The sequence below is a fragment of the Coccidioides posadasii genome, chromosome 2, assembly GCF_018416015.2.
Source record: "Coccidioides posadasii str. Silveira chromosome 2, complete sequence".
Taxonomy (NCBI): domain Eukaryota; kingdom Fungi; phylum Ascomycota; class Eurotiomycetes; order Onygenales; family Onygenaceae; genus Coccidioides; species Coccidioides posadasii.
The window spans coordinates 1,049,327-1,069,326 of record NC_089408.1 but is presented as its reverse complement, the minus strand read 5'-3'; the positions used below and the strand labels follow the sequence as shown (position 1 = coordinate 1,069,326).

The window sequence follows — 20,000 nt, the reverse complement described above, 5'->3', positions numbered from 1 at the left end:
GATACCTTCGAGAGTTGAAAATCTGGCAGCTTGTATTTTGTACTTTCGAACCGATCCAGCTGATCGATACGCCCTTTATCAACCAACAGCCAGGTATGGCTTTAGGTCCATGCCGCAAAGATATGCGCTATGGCCCTAAGTTGGAATTTCACCAACTTCATAATCTGTATCAGTGCGGGCTCCAAAGGTCGCGGACGAGTTAGCCACCCGTAAACGGCCATTTTTGGAATCAGTTGCCTGCCCAGTCCCGCAAAACCGGAACTACTTCAGTACGAAGCAGGAAGATTGGATATGACACTACTGCCACTTGGCAGGGTGTTGTTCGCTCAGCTCGTCGAAGAGTTCCAAATTGCTGCAGTAGTGAATTTGGCGCAAAACATTAGGTGGCCGCTAACAAACGGGAAATGGTCGATCATCTGGCGGAAACCGCCTGCTACCGAGGACTTGCGAAGGTTCTAGGTCGTGGAAGACGCGTATGTTTCGCATTGTCCGGCAAGAGTGGGCTTTCAACCCCAGAACCCATGGCCTGTTCGTCTAACCTCGCTTGTCATGCAACTAGGTCAAAGGTCAGTGCACATCATACCATTGCAAGGCGAACCGGCTCGGTCACCATTGAGATCTGATATTTCAACCCGGCCCCGATGACAGATTAAAACCGGCTCGTTTTCAATTTGCAGATTTGTTCTGCACAAGCGACGCTCGATGACAGACAGAAAAATTCAAAACCCTCGGGCGGGGGGGTTTAAACGTCAGCTTTCGGCTAAGTAGAGACATGGAGGCTCTTTTAGGGTCTTGCGCCGGCCCGCAGGTAATTTTCTCCTATCAGGATTTCCCTGCTTGGAAACTTGCATGCAGCATGGGGATCGAGCCGTGTCTCCAACCCGGGATGCAAGTCAAGGATATGATTTGAAAGAAAGGTCAGCTACTACTTGGCCAGCGGTCTCAACTGACTGTCATTTGACCAAATTTAAGACGTTTTACGAGCCGCATTTCAAACCAATAATTGTCTGGCTCTGGCCTCGCGAATGTTTCTGGTCTCGCCAGCATTTAGCCTTGTCGGCCTTCGCAAGTTGTCACTGACAATTGGCAAGATTTCCGAGGGGATCTCCTTCACCACCATCTTCGGGCCCATATCTGAGGGACGCGGTGCTTCGGCAGCCAAGATGAAAAGAGATGGAGGGTCAGAGATGATCCGAGAGCACTAGGCGCCACCTCGAAGTCAGCTAGAATTGTGACTTTGGGCCTTTTTAGCTTACCAACCTCGTCTATCTTTGCTGGCTATGAAGAGGTATATATCTCCCTTCTTTGAACCTAAGTGAGATGGAATTTGCCGGTGTGCTGCATGATCTTTCGTGGAAGTGGGAAAAATTTATTCTTGACTCAAAGACGCAAAACGATGGATAGAACCTCCGCCAGACGACGCCAAGGAACGCGGCCCCTATCCCAACCTCACCGCTTTAACGCCGCTCCATCTTCTTCGCCAAACATCCCCAGCTATCCAGCCACGAACAATTCGTTGCCTTTGCAGTCAGATCTGGGTAATGTCACGATCACTACGCACTTTCAAACAGAGCATAAGGTGCCAATTCCGCGGCTACAACGCCCGGGATCGAAGCAGGCGGCCTCTGGATCCGATCGACAGCGAGTTAGCCATGCCTGTGAGCCCTGTCGCCGCCGAAAATCCAAGTGTGATGGCCTTCAGCCACCATGTGGCCGATGTAGGGACCAAGAAATTCATTGCTATTATGAAGATGGGAAACGAGAGAAGCTGAAACGGCAGGTTTGCCTTTTATATGTCTCTTCAACTTAGGACTTCGAACTTCACTATATCTGGCACACCCAAAAATCTTTGACGAAGCGCTCCATTGGCAAGTGCGCTTGGTCAATTCAAACTGCCAACACCCACTTCTACGTTCTTGACGTTTGCTGAGTGCTTTAATGTCAGGAATGCACGAACAATGGCTGCTAAGCTAGAGCGGTACGAAAGTCTTCTTTCGGAATTGCTCCCAAACCAAGATGCCAACAGACAGCAGGACATTCGGAATGCATTGTCAGAGGCAAGTAGCAGAAAAGCAGCAATAAGCATTGTATTGCAACTGCTGCTTTACTCCCAGAATTAGCCGCAGAGACTAATATCCCATTGGCTTTAGAGGCGCTTTGCCGAAGAAGACTCTCTCTCTGGCGAGGATGCAATTGAAGATGAGCACTCAGTTTTAGTATCAACAACATCTCCGCAACTCCAGAATTGTGCTCAGCACAACGCTATCGTATCAGTGGGATCGGCTGGGTACCTTGGAAACTCGTCAGTTGTCCATTGGGTTGAAGAGGTGATGATGAAGCTGGCCACAAACAAGCTCGTCTCAAAATGTTGGGTATTTTATCCCTTTAAGAAGCTCTGTATCTGACAAACCAGCAGCCCATGACCTGACGCCCGGAGCTCTTGATAGTCTCGCCGGTATGGCTGACGAGCCGAGTCTGAATGATATTGAATCGCTATTGGTGCATGACTGCACCTACTTTGCAAATGACATTACCCAGTCCCAGGTCTCTGGTATTTCTCAGTCAATTGATGCTGCCCTCCAGCTACCTCCGAAGTCAACAGCGGAACTGCTAATCGATTCCTACTTTTCTACTGTGCACCCCGTTTTCCCGGTTATTGCGGAAAGGAACTTTATACCCCAGTATCTTTCTTACCGCGAAACAACACAGCCTCCTAATGGAAGTTGTCTGTGGCTGGCAATTCTCAATGTGGTCTTCGCTATCGGCGCGTTGTTCAGCGAGCGTGTTCGGATGCCCCATGAGGGTCTAGACCACATTGTCTACTGGATAAGATCCCGCGTTTTGGGCCAAGAACCCATTCAAATGATAAATCTGCCTACAATGGAGCATATTCAGCTCTTGACAATCAGCGGGATGTATTGTATTGCTAGCTATCAGATAAATAGGTAAAGTTCCAGGAGGCCTTTCTGCCAATTCGTATTGCTAAGATCTGATAAAGGGCTTCATACTTAATAGCTTTGGCCGTTAGATATGCCTACGGTCAGGCGCTACACCTGGTTGATAATCCCCCAAATACTTCCGACGAAGAAAGAGAGCTTCGAGTGAAGGTTTGGCATTCGCTTTGTTCCGCCGAACGGTTGCTATCTCTCCTAACCGGGCTTCCTTCCTCGATTCAAGATCGACATATAAGCACACAACTGTCGAGCGCCACAGATACTTACTATTCTAATCCATCAGCAGCAGAACGCTTTGCCTCGCAAGGATCGACACTGACAATTCCCATGGCGGGTAGCCGGAAGGGTTCATTGTCGTGTGATTTCGATGTCTTTGTTGCCAGTCTTCGCTTGGACTCGATTGTCAATGAGGCCCTGGGTGCTCTGTACAGCTCGAGTACGGTAAATCAAACATGGGCACGTGTCCAAAAAATGGTTATTGATTTAAACAGCAAACTAATTCACTGGGAAAATGACCTTTCTCCTGGTCTCTTGGTCTCACCGAAGCATGATAATATTGCAGGGGTGCCCTTGGCTCAGCGCATGTATCTCTCGCTCAGATATTTGAGTGCAAAGATGCTTATTAATAAGCCGGGCCTCTGCGATATATACAAGCTAAATGCAGCAATTCCTTCTCAGTCTGAAGCTTCTCGACAATCAGATGCAGACGCTGCACTGCGCTGCCTATCAGCAGCACGAAACCTAGTCCAACTACTACCGGCCCATGTCGATGCTGTCGAATTCTATCGTGCGACACCTTGGTGGTGTGCCCTTCATTACCTGATCCAAGCTGGTGTGGTTTTGATGACGGAGGTATCCTTCGATATGCAGCATATCCCGGCAGAGAAAGAAAATATTATCGCGGAATCAGCTCTTGTGATTCGATGGCTCGAAGCACTTTCGATTACCAGCGACTCCGCCCATCGTGCATCTCTGAGTTTAAATCGCCTTTTGAAGCTCGCATTGGAGAAGGCGGGTAAACCCGCTGGCAATACCCTGCCGTTCTCTCCGGACACGTCAATTCCCGGAGCATCGTCGCCGCAGATGCTCCCTTTTAATACCCAGGACCCCAATTTCTTGAGTGGCACCAACTGGGGCCCTGCATCCCCCTCCTAAACCATCCACCGCTACAGCGGGGTCTTGTCGTCGGCAATGATCGGCATGATGAATTTTATAGAACCAGTATTTATACGGAGAGATGCATAATGCTGAATACTTCCATGAGTGACCGAAAGCTTGAACTAAGCAATTCTAATCATCTTTTTAGACACAACAGACTTTTCATTTTTACTTATAGCAGAGAAGACTTAATATCAAAATCAGATAATACCGAACTTAGATTAGCAGGAAACTAATGTCGAGAGAGAGAAAGCTTCATTTATATATTTTCAAGCAGAGGTCCGTTTATTGTGACTCGCAAGTTCCCGGAGTTCAGAGTAAAAGACACGGTCAGTTCGACATGGTCGCAATTGTAGCAGGGCACTAAGATAGGATGGGGATATCTGTAACCAAGTCACTTGCCTAAAATGCTAGCATCTCCCCTAGTCCCCAGAGGTTTACTAATGATATGATCCTGTGCAAGGTGCGGACGAAGGCTTAAGCCCTAAGCAAATGGTTCGACAGCTCAATATCGGTAAAGGAAGCTAGATAGGAACCACGATATGTGGGGATCGACTCCAGATGTCTTCATTACGCGTCCTGATGCTGTAGGCGCGGACCACAACTACAAGTTGTGATCCTAGAGTTCTAGGGTCAGAATTGTCGTTTTCCTAAATGGACCTTTCTGTCAAGTTATCTGCTTTTCAGTTGGTACGGAGTATTCTTTTGATCAGCAAGACAACTTGCATTGGAGTACTCTGTACTCCGTAGTCTCAGAATGATTTTGGCTTTCAGGCTAGCATGTTTTACTGGCGTTTCAGATAAGTAATTAAGTTATCACTATTATTAGAAAATTTAAAACTGACATTATGGCTTAGTATAACAACTTCTGCAAAACATATTTGCTGCTTGCTCAAAAAGCCATTACTGACAACAAAAATCTATCCTAGAGAGCTGACTCAACCAAGGAATTTTGATTCACGCTTCATTTCTCTGTCCTGAGAAGGTTGTTGTAATGGTCAGAAGCCTGGTGATTGGTTTCCAGATTTTGGCGTATAGATAATGTACGTTCACAAAACTTCAGCGCTGGTCCCGCAATGAGGCCATGTATCACAGATCACTCCAGCAAGGTCCGGGAGGCCAAAATCCCTTCCCTAACTTCTTCGATCACGCGAGGATGTTGTAGGCATGCATCTGTGGCTCTGCCGTTTTAGTAATCTGTATCCTGTGGTAAGTGGAACTCGCATGGACCGGTTGAGAATCGAGATGTCCCTGGACTATACCTGACGATTTTTCTTGGTTTGTGATCTTGTTATGGTTGCTTTCAGATGATCTTTCCGCGCGGTATGTTCTACCTTGTTCACTTTGTGGCGAGTCTTCTTCAAAATTTAGAAGAGTGAGATTGTTTTAATTTACCTCGTTTGCATATCGACGGCTTACATTGAGATGGATGAGTGAAATAATAACTGGGTTTGCTCGATGACACGAATCTTTGATTAAAACTGGGTTTATTTTCTATTGGATAAAAATAATCTTCTAATTGAATTTCATACCTGACTGCACCCTGCATGGGAGCGCATTTTGACTGCTTTTATCTTTCCAACACCTTTCACTGAGAAAACGCTTCACAGGAAAAGACGGCCTCCAAGATATGCTGTACCACATTGTCTCAATTGTTTCTGAAATATTCCTCTCCTATAACATTGCAAATGCGGGAATAGAGGAGTATCTCCAATTAGCCTCTACAAACCAGATCATGCCCATCCGATATGGCCAACGATTTTGTACTTTCCCATTTTCGCCTCCTTTCGGGCCCCAGAAATCACAATTCACAAAAAAGGTGATTCAGATATGGGATTTTCATCATGATGCTAAATTTATCCCTGTGGTTAATTCATCCGGCAAAGCACAGCTTAAAAAAATTTGCCCATGGATGCTTATAACCGGAAGACAGACAGCCCCCTAAACACACGGAGGAGAATCGCAACGCGACCGAGATAAAAAGAAGTTCTATAATATGTCCGCCATTAATAAGCTCGTAAGAAAGAAAGCGACAAAGACTGGGATATAGAGCGTCTCATGGGACGACCTCGCTCAATTAAATATACAATCCGGCCTTTTTGTTCGCGGCTATTCTCCATCTGTGTCTGTCTCTGTGTCAGTGGCGCTGGTATCATCATCCACGTCGCCTTCCGTATCGCTCTCATCTTCTTCGCTAGATTCGTCTTTGGCGGGTCGCTTTTTCCTTGGAGCCGGTGCTTGCCCGGTTTTAAGAGCCTGCATTTGACCTGCAAGCGAATCTAGGCTTAAAATTAGTATCGTGATAAACAATAAACATACCAGGGCGTTATTGCCATACCTTCATCAGGTTCGCTAATTTCATCATCCTCCGCCAACTGTGCTGCTTTGGCGAAACCTTCAACCTCCAGGACAACGTCCCTCCAGGTGTCAAATCCAATGTAACTATCACAGACAACATATAAAGTAAATGGGAAGTTTCCAATTTGAGGTGGAGCTTGAAATTGCATCTTCAAGGTTTGCATATTGAACGTGGGGTTTCCTTTCTCATCGAATATAGGCTTGTCGAAAGTCGTGAAGGTAAATGGAGGTACAGCCATTCTATCTGCTTTGACGTCTGCAAGGAAAATGTGCCACCGGGGTGAATGATCACGAGCAAAATAGGGAGCATGTGCGAGAGGTGGTTGAATTTCTTCTTCTTCTTGCTTCGCAGGCTTGGACGTCTTGGGCTTTGCTCCTTTACGGCCCATCACAGCGTCAGAATCCTCTTCGTCTGAATCGATGTCCTCAAGTTCAAGTTCATTGACTTCGGGGACATTCGTGTAACCAGGCGGGATGAAACGGCCTTTAACGACAAGCTGAACAAGACTGCTAGGCGTGACAACTTTCTCTCCAACTACCTTGAAAAATGCTTTGGAAACTTCAAAGGCGGGAATTTGTTTCACAACCGACACTGCTGTTTGATACTGTTTCTCTGTAAGCAGCCCAGGACCGATTGTAAGCTTCCTTCGTGAATCTTCCGATAAATTCATGTATCTCTGGATAGACATATGATTCTTCGAGTGCTCGCCTTCAATATTTCGAATTACTTTAGGCGTGAAATATGGTAATTGGAGAAGAGGAGATGAGCCTGGCGGTACAGCTTGTATGATATGCTGCGATGCATGTAATGAGCCAAGGATGGGCAGTAGATTGCCGAATGAAAGCGAAATCGATGTAAATGCATCGTTAAGAGAAATGGCAATAGGAGCGACCTCATACTTTTCTAGAGGGAACGACAAGTTAATATTACTCAATATAAAGGTGATAGGAATAAACCAACCAGTATCAAGGGTGGGATTATCAAGATCAACTCTTCCAAGATAAGCCCATAGTAGGGCCAGCACCTTCCTTCTCCTTTCATCATCCAGTTCACTTAACGCTTTGCGATCTTTCGCGGATAATCCGGCTACAAGAGCGCCTGAATCAGCTTCCGTCAATATCTTCTGCTCTACGGTTGCTAATCCAGAATGGGCCTGGTCGTTTGCGAGCATCTGGTTAAATTCCTCCCCGGCGCTGAGGGCACCGATTATTCCACCAACGCCTAAACTCGGTTTATATTCTCGGAAGATATTTCCAGCGCTGGCAACAAGGACTTTGTCCTTGGTATATCGCTGAGAACCGTACCACCACTTCCCGACAATATACGGTAACAACACCCCAAGCACAAGACCGTAAACGAGGAGCACATATTTGCCGTTTCCTTCGGTAACAATGAATTGAGGTAGAGCAATACCAATGCTAAAGCTCTGTTTTCCATCGGGGTGGCCATATTGGAGATAGTTATTTCGAATCTCCTCGTCAGTCAGAGCCTTGTACGCCTTGGTCAACTCGACGAAGCGATCGTTTAACATTTCGAGGGTTTCATTCTTAGCAGGATCAGGTTTAATCTTATCCGGATGGTATTTCATCGAAAGCCGCTTGTAATGCCGACTAATAGCTCGTTCATCGGCGCTCTAAAATAGGGAGGGCAGGTCAATCATCAGAACAAGCTAATGTCTAAGGAAAGGCTTCAGCCGCAGGACCGGAATGAAGACATACCCGCGAAATTCCCAATATATCATAAGGATCCCATATCTTCGGTATGGTTCTCTGGGTGACGATAATGAGATATATCATGTATGCCATTATTGCATAACCCGCAAAGACTGTGATTATGCGTTTTATCCGACGTTCTTTGCGCAAAAGCTTCTGCTTTTGACCCTCAATAAGACTGGCATGGTGGGGCTTGAAATCAGACTGTATCCGCGGCGCGGAGGTTTCTAGTCCTAAAAGATCGAAAGAGTCAGTGTCCGGTATTTTTTTGGCGCTAGGTGTTCTGATTAAGACAGCGAATTAGACATCGGTCATCGGATGGATTACCTTTGACAGGTTTAAGAAGCGTATAAGTGAGCGGAAGGGTAACGAGGCCGGTGAGGGTAAGGATAAAGAAGGGAAAGAATTGGCCCTAGGATCATGAAGACGTCAACTGGTTGCCCACTGCGATTGCGCACCAGGCGATGGAGACCGCGGAGAGAGAATATGTCACCTGTTCATCATAATTGTAGTCCTTGGAAGACATCTTTGCGGCGTTTGGCCGGCGAAAATATCGCCTCCGTCGAAACTTATCACAGCTGGATAAGCTGAAGGGTGGCGGACATGGAGCTTGTAGAAGGGAATGGAGTGCTCTACTGGCAAGATCCAGAAACCCACTGGAAATGCAGGCGAGGAGAGAGCGGAGTGAAAGAACGGTTCAATATACTCCGTCGCGTGGGAGATGAGGCCAGGTTATCTCTCAGCCATCAGCAACCTCCATCCAGTCCGACATCCAGCGACTCGAAGCACCGTGTCCTTTTCAACGGCGCCAAATCCCAATCTGGTTTAGTGCAGAGAACCTGGCTGGTGGGTCTGGACCGAATCACGCTGTTCCCAGTTCGGACTAGTGCAGGGCCTAACATCGGGATTGACCCCATTGCTTGTATCGCTCTCGCCGGGTCCCTTGGACGGCACGAAATCAAGAGGTTGCGACGAAGGCCGGAATAGTGATGCATTGCTCACTGTAACTATCTCAGCTCTCGCATTTTCCTTGGTACTACGGGATTGTAAAATCAGCACAGGTCTCTATCACCTCGCAACCAAGCTTGGCTGTTTGGGATAGACGAGGACGTCCTTCGTACATACACTCGTTTCCTCTCGAACCGCTTAAGGATTGTTAAATGATCAAACCACCAGATATACTAACCCTCCCTGGCGATTTTTTTCCTTGGCTGGCATTGTTCCGGTATTTCTCGTCAACCTAGGATACCCGTATACTGAGATTCGTCCGAAATCTCCTCTGCTTATACTACATGCTACATAGCATCAATTTCACCCCATCCGATTGAGAATGACACTCTTTTATGCCCGCATCAGAGGAGAATGTTCTCCAAAGGCTAAGGACTGGCAAGAAGCCTACGTTGTGAGATAATTTCCTGTTCTCTCTACCGCATCCAGAGACCGGCCGCCTTAGACATAGTGGCCAGGGGCCTAACAGTCACGGACTTAGGCAATTGGGTTGGATCATAATAATGCTGTTGCCAGTTCCTCAAGCGTCTCGAGCACGTGAGCTGCGTATCGAACATTCGCAACCGGAGAATCGCTTTCCAGTTTCAAGCACCATATTACCAAGTCCCTGTACCTCCTCCCCATGGCGACCTGTGTCTCCTCAGCGAGCTCAACAAGGAAATCTCGACGGCTAGGAGGCGCGCTATCTCGTAATTTCGCGGAATATTTCTCCAGTGGCCGCCATATTCCGAGTTCCAGCAATACCACGCCTAAGCTATAGATATCGTGCACCATTAGATACCTAGCATGTTCGCTATCCTGTCGAAACCCTTGTCGGTCTGGGTGATGATAAATATCCTCTTCCCATCGTATTCCCCCACGAAAGCTAGGGTCAGTCTCCGCATCGTTGCTTCTTGATGATTGGAAATTCACCAGGTATGGGTTTCCCAAAGCGTAGGGGAATCGCTTTTTCGGCGACGAAGACGTGGCCATCCTTTCAATGACAAGGATGTTTTGAGATCGGATGGCTTTATGAACCCACCCGATTGAGTGGAGGAACAGAACCCCTGCTGCAACCTTTCGAGCAAGCTCGAATCGCTCATTTAACGGGTGAGCCGGAAGAAGTCGCCTCATCTCTACATCCTTCTTCGAAATCAGTGCCTTGAGGGAAACAGGATTTTCTTCGATTTGGAATGGAATCTCGTGCACGAGTGCAAACGAAGGAGGATCCTCCTCGTGAAATATGCCAACGCATTTGAGAAGTCCAACGGACTTTGGATCTAAGGAGCTCAATGCTGCTGCCAGTTCTCCAATCTCCTGCTGTAATATCTCGTAGCCCAGCTTGTCGGATCGGATATGAGTCGGGTGTGGCTTATATTCAATGATGACATTTCGAGAAGAAAAGTCTCCAGCCATGAACCTCGCCGGAGAATGGCTATTAAAAGTGATACGCAGATTATGGTCACTGATCCAGAGGCTCTCCCAATCTTTTCTCTTGGCTGATTGGGTCTTGCTCAAGAACTTTTCCATTCTCCTTTGCGCTGCTAGATTGGGCGCGTATGTCGAAATTTGGTCCTCCGAAACTTCGTCTTCAGTGATGCGTATAATATCGTGTCGGAGTTTCTCTGGCAGCACCAATAATCTGAAATCCAATCTCTGCGTCCATTCAAACAGCTCAAGCTCGAGTTCGACCAATTCGTCCTTACGAAGCGGCCACATCAGTTTCTTCATCTCTTTTGATAGCCAACCCGTTGATGTGAGCTTTGATTGCGCAATCTTCAGACGCTCCCCCAAAGTGCTGAGATATGTCATCGTCTCGTCAAGAAGAAGCGCATCCTCTCGAGATAATTTGCCATCGAGCTGCCTAGACTCAAAATAATCAACAATGTGTTGAAGGACACGAGAGTCCCATCTGAAGCGCGCGGCGAGCGATTTAGACTGGGTAGAGTATTTGGCGCGTCCATCCAGAAACTTGTGGATGAGAATGCATGAGGTAACCGCCGTTTGGAATACATCCATGGTCCTGCCAGTCACTTTGAATTTAGGAGATAGTGTTTATTTGTGTTGAGTGAACATAAATGGTTTTGATAACTACCTAGTCGTGGCATCAAGGAGCAAAAAACTAACCCCACACTCCTCCGTCACAGGGGCTAACTACCGAGTATACGCACGTTTAGACGATGTACGGAGAGGTCACACAACCTCACTGTCAAGTCATCCCCCTCGATCGGATCCCACCTCGCACCTTAAACCCCTCTCAGATTGCAGACGAAAACAAAATAAACTTTAAGTCATTCCCATGTTCTGCCTTAAACACGCTGATTGCAGGTACTGCTGCTCGTCCCTCGTACAGAGTTCCGTACGAGCTTGCGCTACGCAGGGTTCTTGGGTGCGAGGCGCAACTGGCAGGGGTATGGAGTAACTAGTTCGGACCTCGAGGCAGCCCACTCTTCAGCAACAACGCTGAACTTGCCTCTAATAGTGATTGGCCAAGCACAGCGAGCATTGCCAACCTCACCCGCAGTGAGCCGCATTCGCCTCGTGTTCCCCAAGAACACAGAGTTAAATTATCTTCGCGGCACTCTGCTCTACATAGGCGCCATGCGTTTGCATATAACTCTATAACTCCGAGACCTATGAATTGATTCCGTCTGATCGTTCCCCAGTCCCCAGTCAAAACCAGCAAGATATTGATTGATTTTCCCGGTTCTAGCGTTCAGTTTCGTCTCATCAGTTTAAGAAATTAATCTGTGATAGTATGGACTCGTCCAGTTCAGCTTTCTCACGGCTATCCCTTGGAGATATTCTTACGCCACAAACCACAAGGCCCATGGACAAGTCCCTTGCCGGCGATACAGATATCTTTCAGATCGACAGGTTTATCAGTGAAACCTTTGATAGCGGACTACTTATTCTTGATGAAAACGAGTTTGAGAAGGGTGAATTCCTTGGATCTGGGAGGTCTATGTCCACATACAAAGGGAAATGGAAGTCCAGATCGAGGCCCGTTGCTCTGAAGTACGGAGTAGACACTCTCCCATAAGTTCTTTTTGTTTTCTCCCTCTGGGTTTGACAGATGGCTATGCCTGACTAACCCAAACCCTTGTGGCCTATGCTAAATGCTTTGGAAGCTGACGTCCAGTGCATAGGTATATCAACCTTTCTCCTCCAGTGGGAACGTCATCTGCTGCTGCTCGTGGCACTGAACTTCAAAGTATATTAAGATCTGCGGCATTAGAGCTAAGAGTGCTCCAACATGAGACCACTCGCATCCATCCAAATATAGTGGAAATTTTGGCAGTCTCCTGGCAACAGATCACTACGCTAACTGGTCAATGTGAAATATATCCTATTCTGATAATGGAGCTTGCTTGTCCGGATTATCCTACCCTAGGAGAATTGGCTAAGAAGGAGTTCCACAATCTTTCACTGACCATCAGACTTTCACTCCTCAGGGATGTATTTGAAGGCATTGCTGTTCTGCATGAACTTGACATCGTCCATGGAGACCTCAAACCTGACAATGTTCTGATATTTCGTGATGCAAGTGGAAATCTAACCGCAAAGATCTCCGACTTTGGATTCTCCCAAGTTGAGTTACCGACTGGTAGCCCAAGCTTTGGAGCTGGAGGGACAGAATACTGGAACGCCCCAGAATGTTTGAGGGATGCTCCCGATCCCCTTGCGATTTTCAGAAAGGAAAAGTCGCGGGACTTTTACTCCTATGCCCTCTTGGCCGTTTCCATTTTTCTAGGAGAGCCACCGTTTGACAAGCAAGGTTGGAATCTTGCCGAAATTTCGAGGATGAAGTTGCAAGACGAGATTAGTGGACAGTTTGCATCGCGATGGAGATTTATAGAGTCAAGATTCAAGCAAGATCCAACGCAGTGGCGTAATCTGTCGGTGCATGATACTGACTTACCAAAGGCAAGAATTTCTAACCCTCCGATGAGAGGAAAATATCTAATTTCAAGGGCTTTAAATAGGGTCCACTCCTCTGGAAGGTACTGCGGAAAGATGGCTGGAGCCCTGAAGAGGATCTTCCCTTGTCTCTACTGAGGTTGATTCCAAAGATGTTACAGCTGGAGCCATCAAAAAGACCGACAACACATGAAATTCGAAGTGCCTTTAGGTGAGTTTATAATGAAGGTATTCATTGCTAGCCCCTGACGAGCTATATGTAGGCTTTGCACAGGCGACAGAGTTATTAAGCCAAAGGTTAACCGGGTGAAAAACGATAAACATGTCATATTCGCGGGGGGAGCTGCCTCCGTCATGGGCAACCGTTCAACTCGGGCACACAGTCTTTGCAACCCCGCGATTCCGCATAATTTACGGTTCGCGTTATTTAAGAGTTTCCTAGTCTCGGCAAGGGATCAGAATCAAGCAAGGAGGACAAACGCTATGGTAAACATTGGCTATTGCATGATAAATGCGTTTGGGACACGGTTTGATCTCCCTGAAGCTATAGTTTGGTTTGGTAGAGCTGGCATGGAAGGTGATACAACGGGCCAGGAGATGGTATTCAGACTAGAAAGAGTTCTGAAGAAAAGCGCAACGGAGCTCGTCCTCGGACTGAATAATTCAACTCGAGTCAACTGGATGGTGACGTGCCTTCTGCGAGATCTTGGTGCTCCTCAACTTCCTAACATTCTGCCGCCAGAAATTCATTTGGAGCGACCACAAGATAAATTGAAAGACATTCTTCTAGGATTCGAACCGGAACTGGTGGAGAGTGGCCTGAGGCGTGCCGTCGATGACGCGATTATCAAAACTCTGGCGCTACAGAGCAAAGATTATAGTGAAGATCCGGCTTGGAAGAGCTTCCCAGGGTTATGGGATGCAGTAGTCAGAGACGACCCTGCCGCTGTAAGTGAGCTCCTTGACGTCAACGATCCCCGGTGGACTCCAAATGTCAGGGAGACCTTCATTCTCACCGCTTTGGAGCAAAGGGCTATGAATGTCCTACGATCTCTTGTCTATGAACACAAGTTCTACATAGACAAAGTATTTGAGATAGCATTAGGGAGAGCTTTTCTCAAATCAGACACGGAAATGATTGCACTTCTACTAGCTCTTGAAGTTCCTTGGGACATCATGTTTAGCTCTAATTCTCTGAACTCAGTACTCACTGGCTGCACGGTAACAACAATTACGGTGGCGCTGAGGTTGTTCAGCTATCTGAAAGTTGACGATAGTACAGAATATTCTCCATATTGGGATGAAGGAGTATTACGCCGTGAGATCATGGATGGCATTCAGCCAGGCATGTGTAGCCTTCCTAGCGATGTTGGAACGGTTGACAACTATGCACCACCTATCTTCGAGACCATTGTCTATAATAGGCCTCTCAACTTATGGCTTATTCTGTCTCTCGGTGGCAACCCGAATGTCAGGTATATGGGAATGACAGCGCTCCATTTCGCCGTGAAGATGCTTCGTCCGTTGCTTGTGGCAATGCTTCTCGCTTTTGATGCTGACCCAAATACGAGAGACACCAGGCATGAATATGAGACTCCTCTTCATCAAATATCTCGCCAACACATGCGTCCGCTGAATACCCCCAGGGATACATATTTTCAGGCCCTTGATGTCTTCGGTGACAAGTTTGTCCCTGCGCCTGAATACCCAGACGAGGATAACAATCACAGGCGACTTATCATTCGCCTTCTTGTGGAATACGGTGCTGACCTCAATGCACTATGCGCCGAGGGTATGACACCACTCACCAAAGCTGTCCTTTCACAATTACCACACGCGCCTATTATCGCAAAATATTTGATTGAGTTGGGTGCAGACTCCTCAATTGCAGGAGCATCTGGCTTCTCTTCATTGCATGCTGCCAGCACAAAAGGCAGTTTACAGCTTTTAAGATATATTTTATACTTGCCAGGCCGCTCTATGTTGAATCTACGCTCAAAAAATGGGACGACGCCTCTAATGGCAGCATCAACTGACGATGACCGAGCACGTCATCTTATTGAGCTATTGGAGGCTGGAGCGGACATAGGTCTTCGAAATAATAGCGGCCACAATGCCCTCTCCATAGCGATGAAGCACTCCCGAAAGATTATTTTTGACATTCTGATTACGCATATCACACAGGTTCCGCCCCGTCTGCGGGAGGCAGTTTTTGTGAATGCAGTCTCTGGTATTACGGCCGCTCACGATGCGTTTGCCTCCAAGGACCAAGAAATGATACCACACTTTCTACGTCGAATGATACCCATTATGACGCATTTTCACCGGCCAAACAAATCTGGCCTTACACCGCTACACCTTGCTGTGCTTAAGAAGCATACAGCAGCCCTGAGACTTCTACTGGATAACGGGGCCAATGTAGATGCAAAAACTGACAAAGGAATGAACCCCCTGGATCTTGCACGCGGACTTCGTGAGCGTACCTTCGTTAATATACTTCTTCGTTGGAAAGGAGAGAGTCAAATGAGAAACGAACCTCCTTTGGCGCCAGAACAGTTCCAATCATTATCCGCGGCTTCTGCTCAATACGCCGATGAAGTAGCAAGCATGCACGGTGAAGGGAATGGTTCCACGTCTCAGAGCGCAGAAACTGATTTGCAAGCTGCACGTTACAAGCAGAAGCTCATGAACGATAGTCAATATATACCCAACGATCGATTCACTCGGGATACTGCTGACCCGTCGAAAGGAATTACCAAGATAGAGGAGGTCCACTCGAAGATGCTGGAAATATCCGTATCGAGAAAGGGAGAGCAGGACTATACTTCGCTATGGAGGATGAACAATTTAGGATGCGTGTACGAGCGGTTTGGTAGATTATTTAACGCCGAGACCATATACAGAAAGGGTTGGAATATATCTCTTGAGGTTCTCGGGAACAATCATATTCTTACGGCGGATTTTGCTAACAAACTAGTCCGAGTCTTGGAGGACCTGGGTCGGCCTGAGGACCCAGTGTTGACCGAATGGATATCCTGGTATGGGAAGGATACGTTGGAGCCACCACTCTTTCAATTGCGGTTTCAACCGGGCAATGCATATAGCAGTTCTACTTCATCCACTCGGCCAGAAGTTGAGGAGACTTGCGCGCGCCTGGAGTGCAACAACTCCAGTCGGCTTACATGCCAAAGTGAGAGATCCACCAATTCCTCCGAAGGGTACAGCATAAAATAATGCTAACTTTATGTAGAGTGTTTGGTATACAGATTCTGCTCGGAGTCATGCCGCAGCCTTGAATGGGAGGATAAGACGAGCAGCCACAGCCGTGAATGTATTCATTCTTTGACCTCAGAAGAAACCCCGGCCATCGTTTCCCAAAAGTTGGTTCCAGAGGACCCTTACGCACAAAAGCTGACTAGTTTCATTTACTCTCGTATAATGGCTGGTTTCATAGAGAGCGACTTTGGTGAACGTCCTCCAACTGTGTATTCTGCTCACTTGATCTTATATGACCCGAAAGCGTTCCATACTCCAGTCAGATTTCGAACGAAGAAGAACACAGCCGTCATGTTTTTATCAAATGGCGGTTTTCAGTACTTGTTCAAAGCAACAGATTCCCAATGGAAAACACCAAGAAGAGCAGATATGATGCTGCTGTACACAGAGGTTGATTTTTGGGTGTCTCCTCCACGAGAGTCAATGCCGCAGCAATCTCCCGCAGCGGCAGCGGCAGCTGATGGTACCACAGCAAATACGGAGATGCTTTTGTTGGTGGATTATATTTATCTAGATTTCCCAAAGGCGCAGGAGCGGAGGCAGCAGCGTCTTAGCAGTGTGAACACTGACATTCGGGTTATTCAATGCGACTATGCTGGACAGAAGCAGAAGATGACAAATTAAATGAAGCAAGGCATGTAGCTGACGAGCGCTAACCACGGCATTTACACCTATGTGCTTCCAGAACCCTGTCCACCTTCGAATCCCCACACGTTAAACACAATCTGGAATTTCGTCCTAGGTTGAATATCCGGTCGTTCTATTCTTGACAATCGACGATACATCACATCTAGGGGCAGAGCTGATAGTGTCTGGGGCGCGAATTTGCATGACAGCCACTCCCGACTAAGAGGATCCCGCCGGCCCGGTCCGCCTATATCAGCTTCAATCATTAACTGACCTCCTCCTTGAGCACTAAGAGGAACTGTCTTGGGAACGATCTCATCTAACGTGTCGGTAATGGTTTTGATATACTTAGCGAGCTGCTGGATGTCGTCCGTAGATGTGACGTTTTCGTCAAGCAGAACGATATGGTCACAGTCAATGTGGTTCGGTCGGGGGGCTGAAGTTGGATCTTGAGGTGTGTAGAGGGTGAATCCGGGTGGTGGCTGAAACGTCGAGGCAGATGCTGGAGGCCGCGTATTCGTGGTGCTACTCTTTTTCTCAACGCGCTCAAATTCAATGGAGAATCGTCCACCAGTTCCGAGCGTGATGGAAAATTCTGCTGAGGTTTCAATAGAGTTACGGTGCCGCGCCCAAGTTTCTTTATCGACTCTGTCTGCGGGATAATTCTTTTCGTTAGTTGGTTGGACACAGCATAGCATCCACAGAGCCTGGGGCGGCTTGCAGGGTATACTCATCGAGTTATCATGAAGAAACTAGCAAGTGATTGTTTCTTACGGGAATATCCATCTTCGACTAACTCTAGTCTGCACCTCTCTTGACTTAGACAGAATGTGAGAAAAGTCAAGTTCATGGTAGTGGTTGAATTTCCGGCAGCGTATGCCTGGGGCTGCATGGTCCCAATTTTATTGCTCCACAAAAGGCCTGAATCCGCATCTTTGAAGGGAACAGTGTTTATGGAAAAGGACTCATCCGCATTGGTGGTCGCTAGAGCTGCCCGTAAGAGGGGGGCTGCTTCTTTCGATACGTGAAGCGTGACATCGGGGCCTCTCTTCACGGCACTTACGCCACGAACAGTAACGCAATGGAATTTGTCTTTCACGCTTCCTTCCATATCGGCCAGCTTGATACATGATCCGCGATCCCGACTGAACCAAGGCGGGAATGGGAACCACCGATGTGAAGCACCTAGGTGGCTAAGAACTCTCGAGACACCATATCGTCGAGAAACAGCGTCCTCTGGCTCTGTAAGCGGAATAGCCTGTAGGCATTCGGCAGGAAAATATGATGCGGGAATGTTGTCGATAGGATGAAAGTCACAAAGGACAATCCGTTTAACGTCTGGGCGACCCAGAAAGTTCGGGACGTGAACACCTGTATGCTGATATTCATGTACCACATCACCAAGCTTTGCGAATGCATATAATGATTCGAACCATCTCAGAGGATCTCTGGGAAAGTCTCCCTCGCCTTCAGTCTTGACTCTGCGTTGGATTGTGATAATTACCTCTTTCTGGCCGACCGTGGTCAGGCCCGCAGAGATATAGGTCCAGCAATTTATTTCTCCAGAGACCCTTGACGCGATTTTATGGTGGAAAATGATCGCCCTGAGCTTCTCAGCAGGGAAAAGGTTACGATATTGGGGCCATTGTTGTGCAGCGTTTGCGTCTCGAGTATTGGCAGTTGTCACTGTTGGCCGTGATGCTGTCGGGACACCAGATGACGCGGGAACAACTAAGTTGCTATAATCCCCCCGCGAGTTATTATCTGGTGATTCATGAGAGATTTCGGGCGGCATGATGCCCGCGAATACGCAAGTCCGAGTTGATATAGCACAAGCTGATTAATGATAAATCGTAGGTGTTCATTCCGTAGAATCAAGTCAAACCCGCCGGCCGTCACCGCATTTTCAGAGACACACGAGAAGCAGGGTGGCCAGGGCCTGAAAGGTTGTAGACTCTCGGCAGGGACAAGGCTGAACAGCCATCTTTGCGTGGTGGAACGTCTGCATGGTGGGTTGCGGGCAGGCTCGTATCAAAAAGCAAAGTGGCCGTGATCTTCCGGTAGCTCCATATAGAATGACACGTGACAGCTAAGATATTCCAATTCAGCCTCATGCGAGCACATTTTCGTACGGATACAGAATACAAAATAAAATCGGGAATGTCGTCCGGAGGAATTGAATGCCTTCTGATGCTTGTACCTTGTATGGAGAGATTGTATGTATGTATGTACATACAAGTAGTTCTTTTGAACCTTCAGTCGGTCTCTGATTGATGCCAGATAACCACCCGGTAGATGTTATATACATTGGGGCGGTTTGCCAGAAGCCCGCCGAAAAAAACATATATTTTTTTTTTCTTCCCAGATAATAATCGATGCTTTTAAATGGAACCATGCTCTATTCAATGCAGAGCCAACTGAGCTTTTTTCCGGTCGTCAAGTCGTAACGAAGTGTCCACACTTTTTATCTTTCCCTTTTTATTTCCCTCCAAGAATACCAAAAAAAAAAAAAAAAAAAAAAGGAAGTCGAACTCCTTGAATTTTTTTTGCGTTTTTTTCTAAAGATCGACACACCAAAGTAAGGATATAAGAGATGTTTGTTACCGACGAGCCTCAAATGGAGAGCTCAAGCGCCGGTGTATATTCGACAAAGAGCCGACACACAATCGGTCGCGAGCACCACCCACAAGGCTCCGGGAGTCGGTAGTCATTGAAGTTGCTGAAGAGCAAACATCTTCACTCCTAGTTCCTCGACTGGCGTCTATCCAGGGCATAACGGTAGCCATGGTGAAAGGATCACGCTAGATCCTGTGGGAAGAGGCTGTAAGAGACCATTCCAGTGCCATCAGCTTTAAGATGCGTATCTGATGGCACCTTCATTGCTGCGAGTCAGATGCCTCATGCTGGTTTACGGATCCGGTGCCGAATAGGGATAGAAGAGGTAGGTGGGATAGTTGAGAAACGGAATAGGGCTGAAGCACAATTGTCGGGAAATTGCGGTTTCAT

The 20,000-nt window shown here is 47.3% G+C and overlaps 6 protein-coding genes across 7 annotated transcripts; 2 read left to right on the top strand and 4 right to left on the bottom strand.

Annotated features, from left to right (window-relative positions):
- Positions 1–1,958: 1,958 nt before the first annotated feature.
- Positions 1,959–4,267, top strand: D8B26_002858 (uncharacterized protein; the record flags this gene model as incomplete). The annotated part of the gene is made up of 4 exons (XM_066123974.1): positions 1,959–2,087; positions 2,151–2,367; positions 2,417–2,945; positions 2,999–4,267. 4 exons carry the CDS (start codon positions 1,959–1,961, stop codon positions 4,107–4,109), a joined length of 1,986 nt encoding a protein of 661 aa, XP_065980049.1. The 3' UTR covers positions 4,110–4,267.
- A 1,330-nt stretch (positions 4,268–5,597) lies between these two features.
- SEC63 (secretory subunit) lies at positions 5,598–8,950 on the bottom strand. The gene is made up of 6 exons (XM_003068829.2): positions 8,677–8,950; positions 8,511–8,595; positions 8,190–8,416; positions 7,432–8,104; positions 6,451–7,374; positions 5,598–6,391 (listed from the first exon to the last, which is right to left on the bottom strand). Exons 1-6 carry the CDS (start codon positions 8,707–8,709, stop codon positions 6,222–6,224), a joined length of 2,112 nt encoding a protein of 703 aa, XP_003068875.1. The 5' UTR covers positions 8,710–8,950; the 3' UTR covers positions 5,598–6,221.
- Positions 8,951–9,159: 209 nt separating this feature from the next.
- D8B26_002856 (uncharacterized protein) lies at positions 9,160–11,189 on the bottom strand (the record flags this gene model as incomplete). The annotated part of the gene is made up of 1 exon (XM_003068830.2): positions 9,160–11,189. One exon carries the CDS (start codon positions 11,187–11,189, stop codon positions 9,687–9,689), a length of 1,503 nt encoding a protein of 500 aa, XP_003068876.1. The 3' UTR covers positions 9,160–9,686.
- A 739-nt stretch (positions 11,190–11,928) lies between these two features.
- Positions 11,929–16,991, top strand: D8B26_002855 (uncharacterized protein; the record flags this gene model as incomplete). The annotated part of the gene is made up of 5 exons (XM_066123973.1): positions 11,929–12,188; positions 12,320–13,073; positions 13,157–13,302; positions 13,355–16,281; positions 16,342–16,991. The coding sequence occupies 5 exons, from the start codon at positions 11,929–11,931 to the stop codon at positions 16,989–16,991; spliced, it is 4,737 nt and encodes a 1,578-aa protein (XP_065980048.1).
- Positions 16,865–18,928, bottom strand: D8B26_002854 (uncharacterized protein). Of its 2 annotated transcripts, none has more exons than XM_003068832.2 (2): positions 17,769–18,928; positions 16,865–17,646 (listed from the first exon to the last, which is right to left on the bottom strand). In XM_003068832.2, exons 1-2 carry the CDS (start codon positions 18,787–18,789, stop codon positions 17,039–17,041), a joined length of 1,629 nt encoding a protein of 542 aa, XP_003068878.1. In that variant the 5' UTR covers positions 18,790–18,928; the 3' UTR covers positions 16,865–17,038. The 2 variants fall into 2 exon arrangements, with proteins under 2 accessions (XP_003068878.1, XP_065980047.1); XM_066123972.1 differs by having other exon boundaries at positions 16,865–17,642.
- On the bottom strand, positions 18,890–19,228 carry D8B26_002853 (uncharacterized protein; the record flags this gene model as incomplete). Its single annotated transcript, XM_066123971.1, has 1 exon — positions 18,890–19,228. The coding sequence occupies one exon, from the start codon at positions 19,226–19,228 to the stop codon at positions 18,890–18,892; it is 339 nt and encodes a 112-aa protein (XP_065980046.1).
- Positions 19,229–20,000: the final 772 nt, after the last annotated feature.